Raw genomic sequence first — 16,936 nt, 5'->3', positions numbered from 1 at the left:
CTATATATTTATAATTGCAATAAATAATATAATTACAATAAATAATCCTAGTGGATTGCCTGTTTTATCATTATATAATGTCCTTCTTCGTCTCTTGTGACAGTTTTTGACTTACTGCTTATTTTTTTATATATAAGAATGGCCATCCCTGCTCTTGCTTGTTTACCATTTGCATGGAATATCTTTTCTAGTCCTTCACTTGAGCCTATGTGTGTCCTTAAATCTAGAGTGAGTGTCTAGGAGGCAGCATATAGTTGAGTATTATTTTTTATTCATTGGTTGGGGAGTTTAATCCACTTACATTTAAGGTAGTTATTGATAGGAAGGATTTACTATTGCCATTTTATTGTTTTCTGTTAGTCTTAGAGTTCTTTTGCCTGTCTTTACTTCTTGCTGTCTTCCTTTGTGTTTTGCTGCTTTTTTTTTTATTAATGTACTTTGACTCTTTTCTATTTTTCTTTTATGTAACTTCTTTTTTAAAAAAGTATTTTATTTATTTATTTATTTGACAGACAGAGAGATAGCACACATGCACAAGCAGGAGAAGTGGCAGGCAGAGGGAGAGGGAGAAGCAGAGTCAGGGAGCCTGATATGGGGCTCGATCCCAGGGTCCTAGGATCATGACCTAAGCTGAAGGCAGATGCTTCACCACTTAACCACCACCCAGGTGCCCCCTTTTATGTAATTTTTGGGTGTAGTCACCTCAGAGCTTACATAAATATCTTATAATGATAGTAACTACTTTTCAGAAGATAACAACTTAAGTTCAATCACAAAATCTCTACACTTTGTTATTATTGTCACAATTTACATTTATCCATATTGGTTAACTTAATACATTTTAGTCATAGTTATTTGTAATACTTTTGTCTTTCACTTTTATATTAGAATTAAAAGTGATTTACCCACCATTATTATAGCAACTCAATATTCTGCATTTGTCTACATACTTACCTTTATAGACAAATTTCCATTTCCCGGATCTGGATGTCCATTCCCTTCTCTATATTTGAGAAGTTTCTAGCCATTATTTCTTTAAATAAGCTTTCTTTTTTCCTTTCTCTCTCTCTTGCTTCTCTTTCTGGAACTCCTATAGCTTGTATATTGGCCCATTTGATGGTATCTCATAAATCCCTTAAGCTTTTTTCATTCTTCTTTTTTTTGCTCCTCTAACTGAATTATTTCCAATGACTTACCTTCGAGTTTGCTGATCTACTATTTTGCTCGAGCTAGTCCATTTTTGAATACCTCTAGTAAATTTTTCAGTTCAGTTTTGTTGTCTTTGGCTCTATAATTTCTGTTTGGTATTTTAAAAATATTTTCTGTCTTTGTTGAGATTCTCACATTGGTCTCTTGACTTGTGAGCATCTTTATCAAACCTATTTTGGATTCTCTGTCAGGTAAATCATATAATTTCCCTTTATTAAGGTTGGCTTCTGGAGACTTATCTTGCTCCTTTGTTTAGAATATCTTTGCCTGAATCTTATTTTCCTTGGCTCTTTGTGTTGGTATCTGCTCATTAGACAAGGCAGGCATCTTTCCCAGCCTTTATAGACTGTCTTCATAGGAGAAGATCCCCATTAATCAGCTCAGCCAGGGATTCTGACTCTAGGGGAAAGCTGGGAGCTGAAAAGTTGAAATGCTAGACACACAAAGCAACCCTTTCCTCTCCTGGATGAAGCTGGGAGCAAGGGGGACTCTTACTCATCATATGCCGCTGTACCACAATCAGAGATTCTTGTGAGAAGATGTCTTAAATCTCCTTACTAGCTTCAGTGAGGCTGGTTTCATACTCTTCCAGAGAACTGGGGGCTCAAGTACTTTCTGGATTTCTCACAGAGGAAATTTGTCTATGGATTGTTGCTGAACTAGTATGATGGTAGAGGGAGGAGGGCCCAGGGCTTCTTGCTCCACCATTTTGCCAGCATCCCTTCAATGCATATTTTGTTTTATTTTAAAAATTTTTATTTCTTTGTTTGAGAGAAAGAGTGTGAACAAGCTGGAAGGAAAAGCAGACCTGGCACTGAGCTCAGAGCTCAACATGGGGCTTGATCTCACAATCATGAGATCATGACCTGAGCCAAAATCAAGAGTCAGAGTCTTGATTGACTGAGCCACACAGGCACCCCCAATATATATATTTTAAATAGGTGTCTAAGGAGACTCAGAGATGAGGGATGGATTAGTCTGGATTCAGAAAGGCTGATAGAGTATTGCAGAAATTCAGGGGCCTCAAGTCCATCATCTTAAAATGGGTTTCTTTTGATGATTAAATAAATGAATAGGTACAAAGCCCTTGAACTATTGACTGGCATGCAGTAAGTACAAAATAAATAGTAGCAATTATTATTATTATTATCCATATGACAAATGCTGAAAGTAACCAACACAAGCTGAAACAACAGATGGGGTGGCAAAGAAAATGACAAGTTTTTCAGAAGGCCATGTAAAGTGGGCTTGTTACTGGTTGGAGGAGCAGGCCTGAGGGGACCTGAACAGAGGTCACAAAAGTCTGGGTAGTTGATGGAGCCTTTCACCACTCAAGGATTTGGTTTTGCTCAGTTTAGGGAAGATGATCATTAAGATCCCCTCCATTCTCTCCTCACCTGCTCTCCAACTCCATGTCTGTCACAAAAATACAGAAGAACCAAGATAAAGGAGAGGGACAGAAGAGAGGACCTCAAAAGTACCCCTGCTTTACCTCTTTGCCTACTTGGGAATCTCAGATCTCCCGCCTTTGCCTGTCAGACTACCCTCTATGTACTCTCCTTAAGTACTGAAGACTTCAGGTGCAAATAGCAAACGTTGATTAAGCTTGTTGTATGCACCAATCCTTACAGAAGTCAAATGATGGGTAAGGAATGAAGATTAAAGGAAGTGAAGGAGATAGACATGAGTATAGCAAAGAAAAACACACAACCACACCAATGGGGCTCACTTTAAATTCATGACCATGAAACTCAAGTGATCCCTTGAGATTCCAGTCAGTCATCTACACATCCCAAGTATACTCACTCTAACCTTGTTCCAAGTCTGTTATTTCATTCTTTCTCCTCTCTCCTCAAATCCTATCAACTACTCCGTTATCCTCATCCCAGCTAATGACCTTGTTTCTTCCCTTGCTGTGAAAACTGAACAACTAGGAAAGAACTTCCACCAGCTTCCATCTCATCACATCTCCTATCAGCATCTGTACCACATACTTTGCTTTCTCACTTGCTATACCAAATAAACTTTCCATGCTCCATCAAAAGCAAATCTCTCTATTTAGGTGAAGGAGTCTATCTTCTTTCTCAAGATGTCTCTCCTACAAAACTTTCCATCAACTTTTCATTCTACACTGGATCCTTCCCACTAAGTAATAAAAATGCTATTTCTCCCATTGTAAGCAAACAAACAATATCCTGCTCTATATCCCACCAGTACTGCCAGCTCATGTCCCATCTCCTTGCAGCAGAACTCCCTAAAAGAATCAACCTACTCTAAGAAAGCTTTCCTTCTTCTCCCCCTTCCACCAGGTTGTTGCCGAGGTTACAAACAATAACCACATTGAACATCCTTTAGTCAGCTCAACTCAGCCTTTTGAGCTCACTGACTGATCCATCAGCTGTACTTGATCTAGCTGATCATTGATATATTTTCTTCACTTGCTTTCCTGGACACTATACTTTTGATTTTCCTTCTATTTTACTGGTAATTCTTTTTAGTCTCTTTTGCTGGCTCCTACCCCTCTTCCTCACATTTTATACTTGAAGCATTCCCAACTTCCATCTTTGATCCATTTCTCTATCTACACTCATTCTCTTTGGTGATCTTCAGTCTCTTGGCTTTAAATACCACCAATATGTTAATGGCTCAAATTTGTGTCTTTGGAGCAGATCTTCCTGTCAAATTCCAGAGTCCTACATCTAACTACCTACTCAAGGTCTCCACCTTGAAATCTGGCAGGCACATGCAGATACCACATTACCCTTAATTACCTATACCCTACCTTCCCACAGCGCTTCTCCTAGACATCATGTTACAGCCTACTGGGTGGCTTGCTTTTCTCCCCATGTGTGAGCTATTTCCCACCTAGGGGCCCCATCACAGTTTTCTTCACCTATACACTTGTTCAGAATCCACTTATGGCTGATATCCTGCCAATCTCCAGCATCCAGCTCAGATATCACTCTTCACAAAATCTTTATCAATCCTCTGAACCAGAATTAATTTTTTCTTCTGGGTTTCCAGAAGATGTACTTTATTTCTATATCTATTTTAGGCATTATCATTCTCTTTTTTCACAGTCCCCTGTATTCATTCACTCAACAAATACTATAGAAGTACTGCTGTGGGGCAGCCCGGGTGGCTCAGAGGTTTAGCACTGCCTTCAGCCCAGGGCCTGATCCTGGAGACCTGGGATCGAGTCTCACGTCAGGCTCCCTGCATGGAGCCTGCTTCTCCCTCTACCTGTGTCTCTGCCTCTCTCTCTCTCTCTCTCTCTCTCTCATGAATAAATAAATAAAATTAAAAAAAAAAAAAAAAGAAAAAGAAGTACTGCTGTGGGCCAAACACTATTTTGGTTACAGGGAACCCTTCAGTGTACAAAATAAGTAAGATTTTCTGCCCTTAAAAAGTATCCATGCAAGTGTGTGTGTGGGTGAACTGACAATAAATAATAAATACTATAAATACACAAATGATATTGTTAGAAGGTGATAAGTGCTATGGACAAAAGTAAAGGTAATGTCAAGGATGTATGTGCATGTATTGATGGGAATGGGGACAGGGGCTGTCAGTTGCAGTATTAATTAAGTAAGGTGATCAAGGGTGGCTTCAGTGAGAAAGTGACATTCAAATGAAGACCCAAAGAAAGCAAGGGAGTGAGCCAAAGAAGCCAAGGGGATACCTGGAAGACAGCAGCTCAGACAATGGAACAGCCAGAGCAAAGGCCTGAAGCTGAACAAACTCCCTTTCCCTGTGCATTCAGGGACTGACTGCAGCCTGTCCATGGTCTTCTGCTATGTGCCCATGACACCATCACTGCCAAGCTTCACAACCTCACTATTTTTTACTGGTCCTAATGCAATGACCTCCTAAGAGGTGAATCTTTTTCCTCTTTTGAGTCTTCATTATGTTAAAGTCTGTGACATAGACCATTTCTCTCTCCCTGACCTCTGCAATAGTGCCCTCTCTGATTCACCTCCTCAAACTGCTCCTTCTCCTCCCTTCTTCCTCTTCACCCTTCTCACAAGCTGAGAGCCCCTCAGGTGCTACCCTTGGCCTTCTCCTTGTACCACCTTCCCTCCTTAGGTATTCTCTTTGCTTTACTGGGTTTGGCCATGATTTAGAATCTACTTCTTGACACTTGCTCTTGAAATGCTAGATCCATCTCCATGTGGATAACCTGTAGGCCTTTCAGACTTGAACTGTCAAAATACAAGTGCACTCCCTTCAAATTCTGCAGTGCTTCCTGTGTGTTCTGTCATGATTTCCGTCTCCATTTCATTGTTTGAACTGAGAACCCTGGAATTCCCTGTGGTCACCTCTCCTCACCTTCCACTTCCAGTCACTGGCCAAGTCTTGTCCCCTTTCTCTTCTCACTTTTATAACCACAGCCTAATGTGAGGACTCAACAGTTTCTTACACATGTTGGTTTATTCTGCAATCTCTCCTCTTTGCAACTTGGCCCACACACTCTGGGAAGATTTGATTATACTCTGCTCAATCTTGAACAAACATGATCATACTTAGCTCCTATCCTCTGGGTCAAGGCCTTTTGGAGGCATTGACGCTTGCCATGTGATCTGAGCTCCCTACAGCTTCCTCAAGGTACAAAAATGATGTACTTTTTCTGGTTTTCATTCAAGATGACATTAAGGCTTTGGCTGGCTCTCTCAAGACATGGCTCATCCCACAGCAGCAGTCTCCATGATGCCCCAAATGAACCTTCTCACAGTAGTGACAGAAGCCCAGCTACCCTTCAGTGCCTTAATATAGTTGATTTGCTTCAGGTCAAGTATGTGCTAAGTAAAAATGACCTGCATTCTTCCCTTAGCGAATAGATAGGTAGTGGGAGCACTACCTATCTATTCACTCTATTTTTGGAAGGTTGATGTCTAGAGGAGAAGAATCTAACATCATAACTAGAGACACATTTTCCACCTACAAAAAGGCACTGGTTGGCACCTTGTGGACAGTTGTCATCAGTATCAATCTCCTGGATCACCTTTCATAACTGGGCATCAATGATTCTCTCCATTTTAAAGGGGGAAAACCACTTTTGTTCTATGCTTTATCCTACTGCATTCCAAACAGAAAAATATATGGAATTGGTAAGATCATTAGGATTAAGAATACCAAGACTTATCAGAAATCAACTCACTTATCACAATACTTTGCAATTTAGAAAAGTTCAAAGAAACGAAATCTGGAACCAATCCAGACACTGAGGGGTACTTCCAATTTTCTGGCTCCCCTGTTCTTTCTAGGGGCATATGTTGAGCTTGCCCTGGGTCTGAGGCCCTGTCCTAAGTACTGTATGAAAGCTGCAGGTTATTAGATATGACAAAATGCTCTCATGAATTTCTCAGCTGTAGCTAGTTGGATAAAACTCCTCTGTCACCCCTAATTCCCAAAGGAGATGAGAGCCTTTGCTTCTTTTATGGAGGCTCAGATACACCCACCGATTAGCCAGAGAAAGTTCTGAAGAAGGAAGGAAATTATCAGTCTTAAATTGGCTCCCTTTTCATCTTAATAAGAAATCAAAGATACCCTCTTTGAAAAACTCCATCTTTATAGATTGCTATCACCCATGTCTGTTGCTGTTACTGCAACAATGAAATGCTTCAGATGCCTTGAATTCCAGGAATCTGGTTTCTTGCCAGAGCTGCAGAGTGATATGAATAATTTCTGGGCTCTGATACTCAGGATGGATGTGTTTCTGGGATTTCTTTGGCAGAAATACCACTGGAGTCTATCTCTCTTAGAGAGGTTGGTGATTTCATGCCGCGAGGCAGATTCAGAGTCTCCTTTCAGGGTGAGCAACAGCAGAGCAGAGATCTCCACTCTAGGCAACTCTTCCCATTTTTTTCAACAGTCTTGTAAGAAAAATAGGCTGATATCCAGGAGCAAAGATTGCCGGGGTGGGGTGGTGGGGTGGAAAGATAGGCCGGGGATGCACTCACAGTACGTTTCCCATATTTTAATGTACTTGGAATAACGTAACAAGTGTGAATCTCAGTCCGTAGCTTTGGGTGTGGAAGAAGCATCACTTATTGTATTTCCCAAAACTCGAGTTCAGTTCTATTTTGAATTCCTATCACCCACCATAATAGTGACTTCAGGGGTCTCCCACTGACATGGTGGGGGGCTCATTGGTGGAATGTGCCATCAAGGCCCCTTAGGCCCTGTGGTTGGTTGTCACAAACACCCTGCAGGAGGCTGCACACGACCACTTCTCTCATGGGGAACCACTGTTTGTTTATTATCTGCCTCTGGATTAGATTATAAGCACCATGATGACAAGAATTTTATCTATGATATCCCATTGGCCTAGATCAGTGCTGGGCATGTGGCATATATTTAATATATATTTATATTTGAAGAATGAAGGAATAATGGGTTTGGAGGAGTACCTAGACTATAACAGACACTATCCTCGACACCAACATTTATTCAACTGGAAGACAAAGCCCAGAGTGGGTGAGGTGATCCCTGAGTTTGGCTGAGGCTCAGAAATCAAAGAGGCCACACATAGTGGGAACACTGGGATTGAGAAGCCCTGTGACCTCCAGGGCAGGCTGTGGTATTGGCTGAGGCTGGTCACAGCATGGGCTTGCAGGCCCAGTAGCCAAGGGTGAATGAGGGCCACCCGCAGGAATCCGGATGAAGGCCAGACACAAGCATTCAGCTAGCACAGACTGTCTTCCAGTCCACACTCACAATGATGAATGTGGAAGTGGATCACAGAGAACTTTATAAAGGATGCCTTTTTTTTTTTTTTAAGATTTTATTTATTTATTCATGAGAGACACACAGAGAGAGAGAAAGAGGCAGAGACACAGGCAGAGGCAGAAGCAGGCTCCATCCAGGGAGCCTGATGTGGGATTCGATCCTGGGACTCCAGGATCCCACCCTGGGCCAAAGGCAGGCACTAAACCGCTGAGCCACCCAGGGATCCCTAAAGGATGTCTTTAAAAAAAAAAAAAAAAAAAGATTTTATTTATTTATTTGAGAGAGGGATGGAGATCGTGAAAGAGAACATGAGCAGGGAGGAGAGGGAGAAACAGGCTCCCTGCTCACCAGGGAGCCTGACATGGGGCTCAATCCTTGATCCCTGGGATTATGACCTGAGCCAAAGGCAGACACTTAACCAACTGAGCTACCTAGGTGCCCCTAAAGGATGCTTTCTAAGTAAGTACTTCCACAGATAGATGCAGGGCACTGTTTGGGGTGCCAGGACAGTGGAAGAAGCAGGTGAAAGCTATGATCTCAGGGAACTTCCATCCTCGTGGAAGAGACAGGCAGTATGCAAAATCAGTGGGTAGCATGAACCCTTATCTCAGGCAACTCTTCTAAAAAGGGAAGGAGAAAACTGGGGTGATAATTAGAGGGGCAAAGCAATCAAGACAATTTAAAAAAATTTTCCCCAATGACAGAAATAAGAGCATGTTTGTGTGCCAAAGGAAATGATCCAGAATATTGATAAAGCAGGGGATCTGGTGGGATCTGGTGGAGGGCCTCTTTAGAGAGTTTCCATTTTCTCAGTGACTTAGAAAGCAAGATCTGAGACTGGAAATTGGGAGATGTTGGAGATTTTCAGACAAAGGAGGAAGTGGAAATGGTCTTGGAGAGTGTGAGATGAGGGATGGCTGCCAGGAAGCACTAAAAACATATTTGTGGTTTGTGGTCATGAAGTTGAAGTCAGACCACTCAGCACAGTTGTATGGTTTGTCTCCAGCCACATTTTCATGCATGGGGTGGGTGGAAAATCCAAATGAATCAGGGGTGTGCTTGTGCCAAGAAAGAACAAAAGAGAAAGTGGAGAGAACACATGAGGAAGTGGTTGTAACTGACCATGGAATCTAAGCCACATATGAAGGAAAATGAGGCACAAAAGGGTTATGGCCAGTGAAAATGTGTTTGGATCAACAGATCGAAGTCCTAGAGTTAAATCTGTAGTACAATGTAAAATAAGCGGGAAGGACTGGAGGTAGAATGTTTGAGATTGAGATTCTGGAGGGTGTCAATTATTACTAATGACAAAATCAAGGGTGTGACCATAGCAATGAGTGGCTGCAGTATGGTAGAGGATAAAACCACTGTAAGGGAACGAGAACCCGGTAGACTGGATGGATTATTTATGATTGATATTAAATCCCAAGAATTATGAAAAGCGTAGTGTTGGAAATAATGCTAATTCGCAAGAAGCTAAATTCTATGTTTTAAATCATATATATATATATATGATTTATATATATATATAAGAGGTAGAGAGAAATTTTTTTGGTCCAAACAGGTCTTTTTTTTAGATTTATTTATTTATTTATTTTACAGAGAAAGAAAAAGCGAGTATGTGTGTGCACACAAGTGCGAACAAGGAGAGGGGCAGAGGAAGACAGAGAGAGAGTCTTCAGTAGACTCCACACTGAGTGTGAGCCTGACACAGGGCTTGACCTCACAACCCTGAAATCATGACCTGAGCCAAAAGCAAGAATGGCATGCATAACCAACTGTGCCACCCCCGTGCCCCAAAACATGTCTTTTTGATAGCAGAGAGCCTCAGATCTTCGTCTTCTTGACGGACGTATGTGACTTTTTTTTTCTTTTTGCAATTTACTTAACTGCCAACTGTTCTCAGCCAGTATTTCCAACATTGTATGTGGACTGAACTGGTCTTTGCTAGGAAAAGGTATGTGAAGTCTTTGCAGCTAAATATGGCTGCAGAATAAGAATACCTTGGCCATAGGGAACTTGACTCCTTACTATCTTTCTCATTTCTTCTCTAAGGAAGAAATTGGTTCATAATTGAATATTCCAAGAAATAACCTTAACAAGAAGTGTTAAGATAGAGAGGATAACCTTTCTAAAAACCTGAAAGGAAGCCCAAATAAATAGGAGGCAGCTATGTTCCTGGATGAGAAAATTCAGTATTGTGAAGATGTCACCTCTCCCCAAATTAAATGTCAAATTCAAGGGAATTCCAATCAAAATCTCTGTGAGATTGTTTTGGAGATCAACAGGTTGATTCTAAAGTTCATCTCTAAGAGTAAATATGTGAAAATGTCCAAGAAATGTTGAGAAGGGAGAATGAGGAGGTACTTGAGCTACCAGATATCAAAGCACACTATTAAGTTATACTAAATGCAAGAGATAATATACTGGTGTGAAGAAGAGACAGATGGATTGATGAGAGACTTATGTGTATGTGGCAAATAGTATTTGATAAAGCAAGCATTTCAAATTAGTGGGAGAATAGTCTAACAAATAACTGTTGGCTATTTATTGAGGGGAAAAAAACTAAGTCCTTATATCACAATATACATAAAAATAAATTTCAGATAAAGATCTAAGAAAATATAAGAGAACATCTTAACAATAATTAGGGTAAAAAAAAAAGTCTATTGCAGGGTGCCTGGCTGACTTAGTAGGAAGAGCATGCAACCCTTGATCTTAGGGTCATGAGTTTCAGCCCCATGTTGGGTAGAGAGATTCCTTAAAAATAAAATCTTAAAAAAAAGTCTTTTACATAAGCAGGACTCAAGAGATAGAAGCCAAGAAAATATTAACAAACCGGTTTGACATCAAAACTCGAAGAACATTTCTTTTACTAAAGATTAAAGCATGAAAACTTCAGGAGATACAAAAATACACTTATTGCTGTTTATATTTCTAAAACCACATTGTCTAAAAGAGGATTTGGAAACATTTACAGCAATGAACAAACAACAGAATAAAAGATAATATGCATGCACATACATGAATGGGGTGAAGACAAAAATCATATATAGAAAGATAAAGTCAGGGAGCAAAATATATTCTATAATACCTAAATAATTTTTAGAAATGAACAGCATATTTCTATTTGTTTTCTTTTTAAGATTTTATTTATTTATTTATTCATGAGAGACACAGAGAGAGAGACAGAGAGAGACAGAGAGGCAGAGACCCAGGCAGAGGGAGAAGTATGCTCCATGCAGGGAGCCCGACACGGGACTCGATCCCAGGTCTCCAGGATCACACCCTGGGCCGAAGGCAGAGCTAAACCACTGAGCCACACAGGCTGCCCAGCATATTTCTATTTGAACTTCCTAGAAGCCACATAAAAGAGGGAAACAACATCCACTGGCAGCTTCCTGGTGTCTATAAGATAACAGTTAAAGTGTTTAAGAGATACACAGATTTCTGTACAGATACAAAAAAGAAATGTCTCTAGTAGGCCCCTCTTGTCTTTGGAAATAAATGAACAATAAATAAACCTAATATAAACTGACAAATTATTTGCCAAATTTAATGTGGCCACATAATGTCAAACAAGCCTTGCAGATGTAATGTTGATGCTTCCCAGATATTGGTGGGTGTCCATCTCCTGCACCCACAACCACATCACTGGTTTTGACAAGAAATCCAACTGCACCAAACATTGTTGGTGATTTTTGCAGACAAAACTGAAGATTCCAGGGATGGCAAGCAAAGGTCCCACACTCAAGGTCTTGCTACTTTGTTGCCCATTCTCCTCATCATCTCCTCCTGCTCAGCCTCTTCATCCCTCCTCCCTGCCTCCCCTACCCCTCCTGCCAACACCACCCAGGCTCACCAGCCCAGTGTTGCCCAAACCCTTGGAACCCGCCATTTACTCAAATCTGGGAGTTGCTGCATTTCTCCATAAAAATCTGGCTTCTCTGTAAAAGGAATGTCCTCACTCTCCTTCTTATACACTTGGATTGGGGAGCCAATCATCCCTCCATACTTTCTCGTACTCCCACGTGACTGGAGGGATCCCTGCCACTCCTTCCAGGCTGGCTGACATGGTCTAGAGTCAGCTCTACAGAGCAGTACCTCCTTACAGTTCTCTCTCAGCTCTGGCACTGGCTTTAAAATAAGCTTCTTATTTTAATTACAAAGCTGCACAGTGGAAGTAGACAAATGAAGTGAATCTGAAATCACTTCTGATCTGGGCGAAGTAAACAAGTGTCTGTTTCTAAGACCAGTCTGCAAATAGAACCAGGGCGTGACATAAAGGACTTTTGTCAGATCTCCTCCCCGCCCCTCCCCCCCAGCTTGTTCCTGATGTCTGAAGAGCCTTTCTCTTTACATTCTTTGCTGTAGGTACTAGGATCCTGACAAGTGCTTGATTCTCTACGGGGATGATCAGATAGGGGGTGGGGGTAGGGGTGGGGGGTGGAAGGAGAGCAGTAGGCACTTATTCAGGGGCCAGAAGACCATCTGCCATTCTTTCAGGGAGAAGCAAGGGGCGGGGGAGGGAGGAGGGTGGGAGCATCTGTGTCTTAAAGAAGAGATGAAATGAAGATGGAAAGCAACATTATGTCAAATAAATAAAATACGAAGAGGTAACAGGTATGAAGCGCTGGTTCACAAGCCTGGTGTCTTGCTCTTGCTTAGTGCTTTCCATTCGATCCGTTCAATTCAATCACAAGGTGACGTTATGATTGCCATTTGTGACAATGGGGAAACTGAGGCACAGAGCAGTCACGCCTCATTTTTGAGCGTACCCGAGACTGGGAGGTGACAGACTGGGGTTTGAACGCAGTTTGATCCAAGTCTGTGCAGTAACCATTGTGCTTTCTGACTTTGAAGCAAAACAGAAAGGCTGTTCCATCCAGGTCAATGTGAAGACACAGGGCTGGACGGAAAAAATCACTCTGAAGGCAGTGACATCGGAGCACCCCGGGGGAGGGGGCGGTGATAGCACAGCCCATTTGTCTCCCATTAGGCAGGGGAGGCGCTTGCAAACCCAGGCCAGAAGGGAGGGTCCCCGCCTCTGTTGTTTCCCAGTTACAAATAAGGTTTAGATGCAGATTCCGGAGGGGGAAGACACAGGGTGCTGTAAACACAACGAAAGTTGAATGGTCTGGTATCCTAGGATCTTTCTGAAAAAAAGAATTAGCACCGGGCAAAGACAGACCACCAGGGGGGCACTAGCTCCGGAATGGAAGAGAGGACGCCGGAGAGAGGAGGGAAGACGGACCGTTGCAGACGCTGGAATCCAACAGGTCCCAACGTCTAATTTTGCTCGGGTGTGGCCTTGCTCTCTCCTTCCCCTAAAGCCTTTTAAATTTTTTTTTATTATTATTTATGATAGTCACACACAGAGAGAGAGGCAGGGGGAGAAGCAGGCTCCATGCACCGGGAGCCCGACGTGGGATTCGATCCCGGGTCTCCAGGATCGCGCCCTGGGCCAAAGGCAGGCGCCAAACCGCTGCGCCACCCAGGGACCCCCTCCCCTAAAGCCTTTTAATGCAGATTAATAAAACAAGAGACAAAACGAGGAGCCGGAGAGCAGATGGGCGCTCGCGCCGAGACCTAGGCCCCCGGCGGGCGCGGGGACTGGTCTGCGCACTTCCCGGCTGGGGGGCGCCGTCCACACCCGCCGGGAGGTCAACCGCGTCCTGGATTTACGCTGCGCGGCTTCCGGGCCCGGGACTCCTCCCAGGGACTCTGGCCCCGGGACGGGAGGGACGGGAGGGGGAAGCATCGCCCCCGCCCCTGCCCCCGCCGCCGCGGGTCAGCCGTGCTCCGGGCGCCCGGTCAATGGGTCCCCGCGGCTCCGCCCGCCTCCTTGCTGCAGTCCTGGGTGCGGTCCCGCCAAAGCCGGGGAGGCGAAGCCGAGGCCGACCCGGGGCACACACGTTCATTATGATGCAGGTTCATTGGTAAAAATGCAAATGATTCACCTCATTTCATCCTCTGGCAGACTGTGCTGGGAGCAGTACTGGCTGCTCCCTACACCTGTCATCGCCGCAGCGCTGCTCACTTTGTGTGAAAGGCCTGCCACGCTTCAGGTGTATATATAGCAACCAACCCGCGTGGAAGCCCGCCTGCTGGAAACTCGATCGTGCACTGCCCCCTCGTGGACTACATGCCAATGAGCCAATGGCCTGGGTTCTTTTTGATTCAGCTTCTAAGCAAATCAGAGTCGCATTTTATGTCAGGAAGAGCGCCGGAGCCTGTTGCTTTAGTCATTGTTGCTGGTGGCTGTAGTTCTTAATTAACAGCACTTTAATAAGATAAAATGTCAATCGTGGGGGACTCTTTGTGGAGCTATATTTGGATGTGAAAAAAGCCACGACATTTTCAAAGTTGTTTGAGTCCTCATTTGAGGTTTATTTTTAAAGATCAAAATTTCTCTAGGCTAGAAAAAGGCTTAACATGAATGTAGCATCAAAGAGTTTATGTTGTCATCTAGCAAAGCCATCCGTTGTGCCTGAGAGAGAAGTAAGTTTATTATAAGGCAGACCCGATGGCTCTGCCTGTCTGGTCACCTAATCATCCTCAGGAGGTTTCAAGGTCTTTGCAATTTGCATGCTTCTTGAAGGTCATGTATTGAAGACTGAGAATTGAGGACCCAGTCACAAGCAGCATAGGGGAAGCTACATTTGCAATACGTTGACAAAAGGAACGGGAGCTTGGCTCACCAACGTCACAGCACAGGTTCTCTTGATGAGTAGTTATCCTTGGACTTCTTTAGATTATTGCATCTAGCTCAGGATCATGTGCTTAAAGATCATTTGATAATTTTCATCAGTGTTACATTCAGCAGACTGAGAAATCTGTTTCTTAAAATTATTAATCTATTTTTATACCCTTTCTGAGCTATTTTCTCATTGCAAAGCCTTGACAGACTTGTAATTATCTCAGACTTCAGTGACTTCATTGCTCTGACCTTCAGGCATATCTACTCCTAGAATATTCTAGGTGTTAGAATAACTCCCTTTCCATAGCCTAGACTCTTGTCATAAAGACCTCCATTGATATAGTCTAGGGCAACCACAACTGAAGGCATCCCTTGTGTGTGGATTAGCTTCTCACTTATACATCTAGAGTGATACCGTCCTTGGGAGAACTGAAAAAATCATCCCACAGATCATTTTCTGTGCTTTGTGGTACGGACGAGGAAGTCTGGCTCAGCTGGTTACAAAAGAAGTGGAGTCTGGGCGAGACCCACCGAGGGCTATAATGCTATGTCCCCTATCGGACAGCCCTGTTCATCTGATGTGTTTATTTCAAGCTGACAGTAGGGTAGAGGAAATATCCAGGAGAGAAAAATGGTGGTGAGAAAGTCTTCGTGGATCAGCATAGAGCAGAACTCAAATTTTTCCACCCTGTGTAGCTCAGAAACAGCAGGAAATGAAGTGCTTCAGAGTTTTTCCTAAGCAGACAGTAGTTTTCCTCAATCACAGGAAGTGCTGTTGGTGAATCACCAGGTTAAACTTTTCCTCCTGAGTCAGAAGTTAAGCCGAAGCTGCCGTGCAGGGTGGAGGCCCAGAGGGGTGGGGGTGGAGCTGAGGGTGGGGGGACTTGTTTACTAAGTGGTCCGAACTTCCAGCCATGAGACTCAGTAGCCTGCTAAAGAATGCAGTGAAACTCTCACGGTGGAAACTTTCAATACAATAATAAAAATTAAATAGGCTTGGGGGATAACTTGCCAGAGAGAAATAGGTCAGTGGAGCTGCCTTCCTATAAGTCCCCATTACAGCCCAATGGGAAGTCCCATGACTGCCTATTTTATTAAAGTTGGGCAGGCTGCCCATCGAGTGGCTCCATTTTACCTGACCTACTTTGCATTGGTCCATCAACATGTATCCCAGCCCCAGAAGCCCCAGAATGGAGTGATCATCTGGTCTACCCCTCTGCCCCCCACCCCAAGCCAATATCTCTGAGATAGCATCTCTAAAGAGGTGCTCGAGTTGGGACTGAATGAAGTGTCAGAGGCAAAGAGAAAGGGCAGGAGAGTGGGGTCGTGGGTAAAAGCTAAGAATAGCTTCTTTCATCTGCCTTGGGGATTTTACAACCTAACTAGAAGAATCAAGGCAGAACGCGTGTGGAATGATTTAAAAGTGCACATAAAGGAAAACACGTAGGACACAACCAATATTTCTGCTTTCTGAGCTTAGCTACTTTGTCCTATTCAAATCGACGGGCTGCGTGTCCCCGGTAGGCCAGCGAAGCGATCCAGCAGGCGGACGTGCACAGAGACAGCCCCTGTTCCGAGCTGGCCGTCCTTCAGCGGAGGAGCTGGCTTTCTCGAGGCTTCCCGCACGCCTTGCTGCTGCATCCTCCCCGGCTGGTCTCTGGCCAAGCCGCCTCACGGGCATAACTGAGTATGTTTTATGTAAGGGGTTCGGAGCTGCTGGGGCTGTGGCTGTGGCCGCGGGCGGCTGATGCAGGGGCTAGAACCTGGCCTTTCCCGTTTCAGTCTAGACAGATGCATGATTGAATAAAGGATTCATCCAAGCCCTGTGTCACATTGGCCATCTGGAAAGTAGCCAACCACTCATTTAGCAAATTGCTCTGTTTAAATGCAGCTGCTGTGTCTCTCAGCGTTTATACTACCAAGACAGATCGCATGATTCCTCTTCCTTCATTTATCTAAGCCGTTCCTCTCAATCTGCCAGGAACTTAAAAAGGCTGTTAATGCATGACAAGGCACTTGACCCGCGTGATTTCCAAACCGAGGAGGAGCATCCGTCTTGTGCCGGGTCGTCCTTCCCTCAAAAGCAAGGGCACCTTGCCTGTGCTCCCTGTCTTAATGAAAGCTGCCTTTATTAAGAATCCCATTAAGCTCCCCAGCGCCCGGCTATCCAACACTGTAAATATCACCCTTTAGAAATGCATCCAGAGGCCCCGCGCAGGCAGCTGGCCCGGTCTCGCGTGCTTGCCACTACAGTCGGGAGGTGACCTCAGACCTCAGCCCTCTGGACAAAGGGTGATG

The 16,936-nt window shown here is 43.7% G+C and overlaps 1 protein-coding gene across 4 annotated transcripts in view; it reads left to right on the top strand.

Annotated features, from left to right (window-relative positions):
• LOC112669453 (uncharacterized) overlaps positions 1-11,474 on the top strand; it is a 38,112-nt gene extending 26,638 nt beyond the window's left edge. For all 4 annotated transcript variants that reach the window (XM_025462571.3, XM_025462573.3, XM_035719551.2 and 1 more), the window contains one exon: positions 9,541-11,474. In XM_025462571.3, the coding sequence (XP_025318356.1) occupies position 9,541 (1 nt within the window). In that variant the 3' untranslated portion in view covers positions 9,542-11,474. The remainder of the gene's footprint in view (positions 1-9,540) is intronic.
• Positions 11,475-16,936: the final 5,462 nt, after the last annotated feature.

Source organism: Canis lupus, chromosome 25 (genome assembly GCF_003254725.2).
Source record: "Canis lupus dingo isolate Sandy chromosome 25, ASM325472v2, whole genome shotgun sequence".
Taxonomy (NCBI): domain Eukaryota; kingdom Metazoa; phylum Chordata; class Mammalia; order Carnivora; family Canidae; genus Canis; species Canis lupus.
This window is presented reverse-complemented; position numbering and strand designations above follow the sequence as displayed.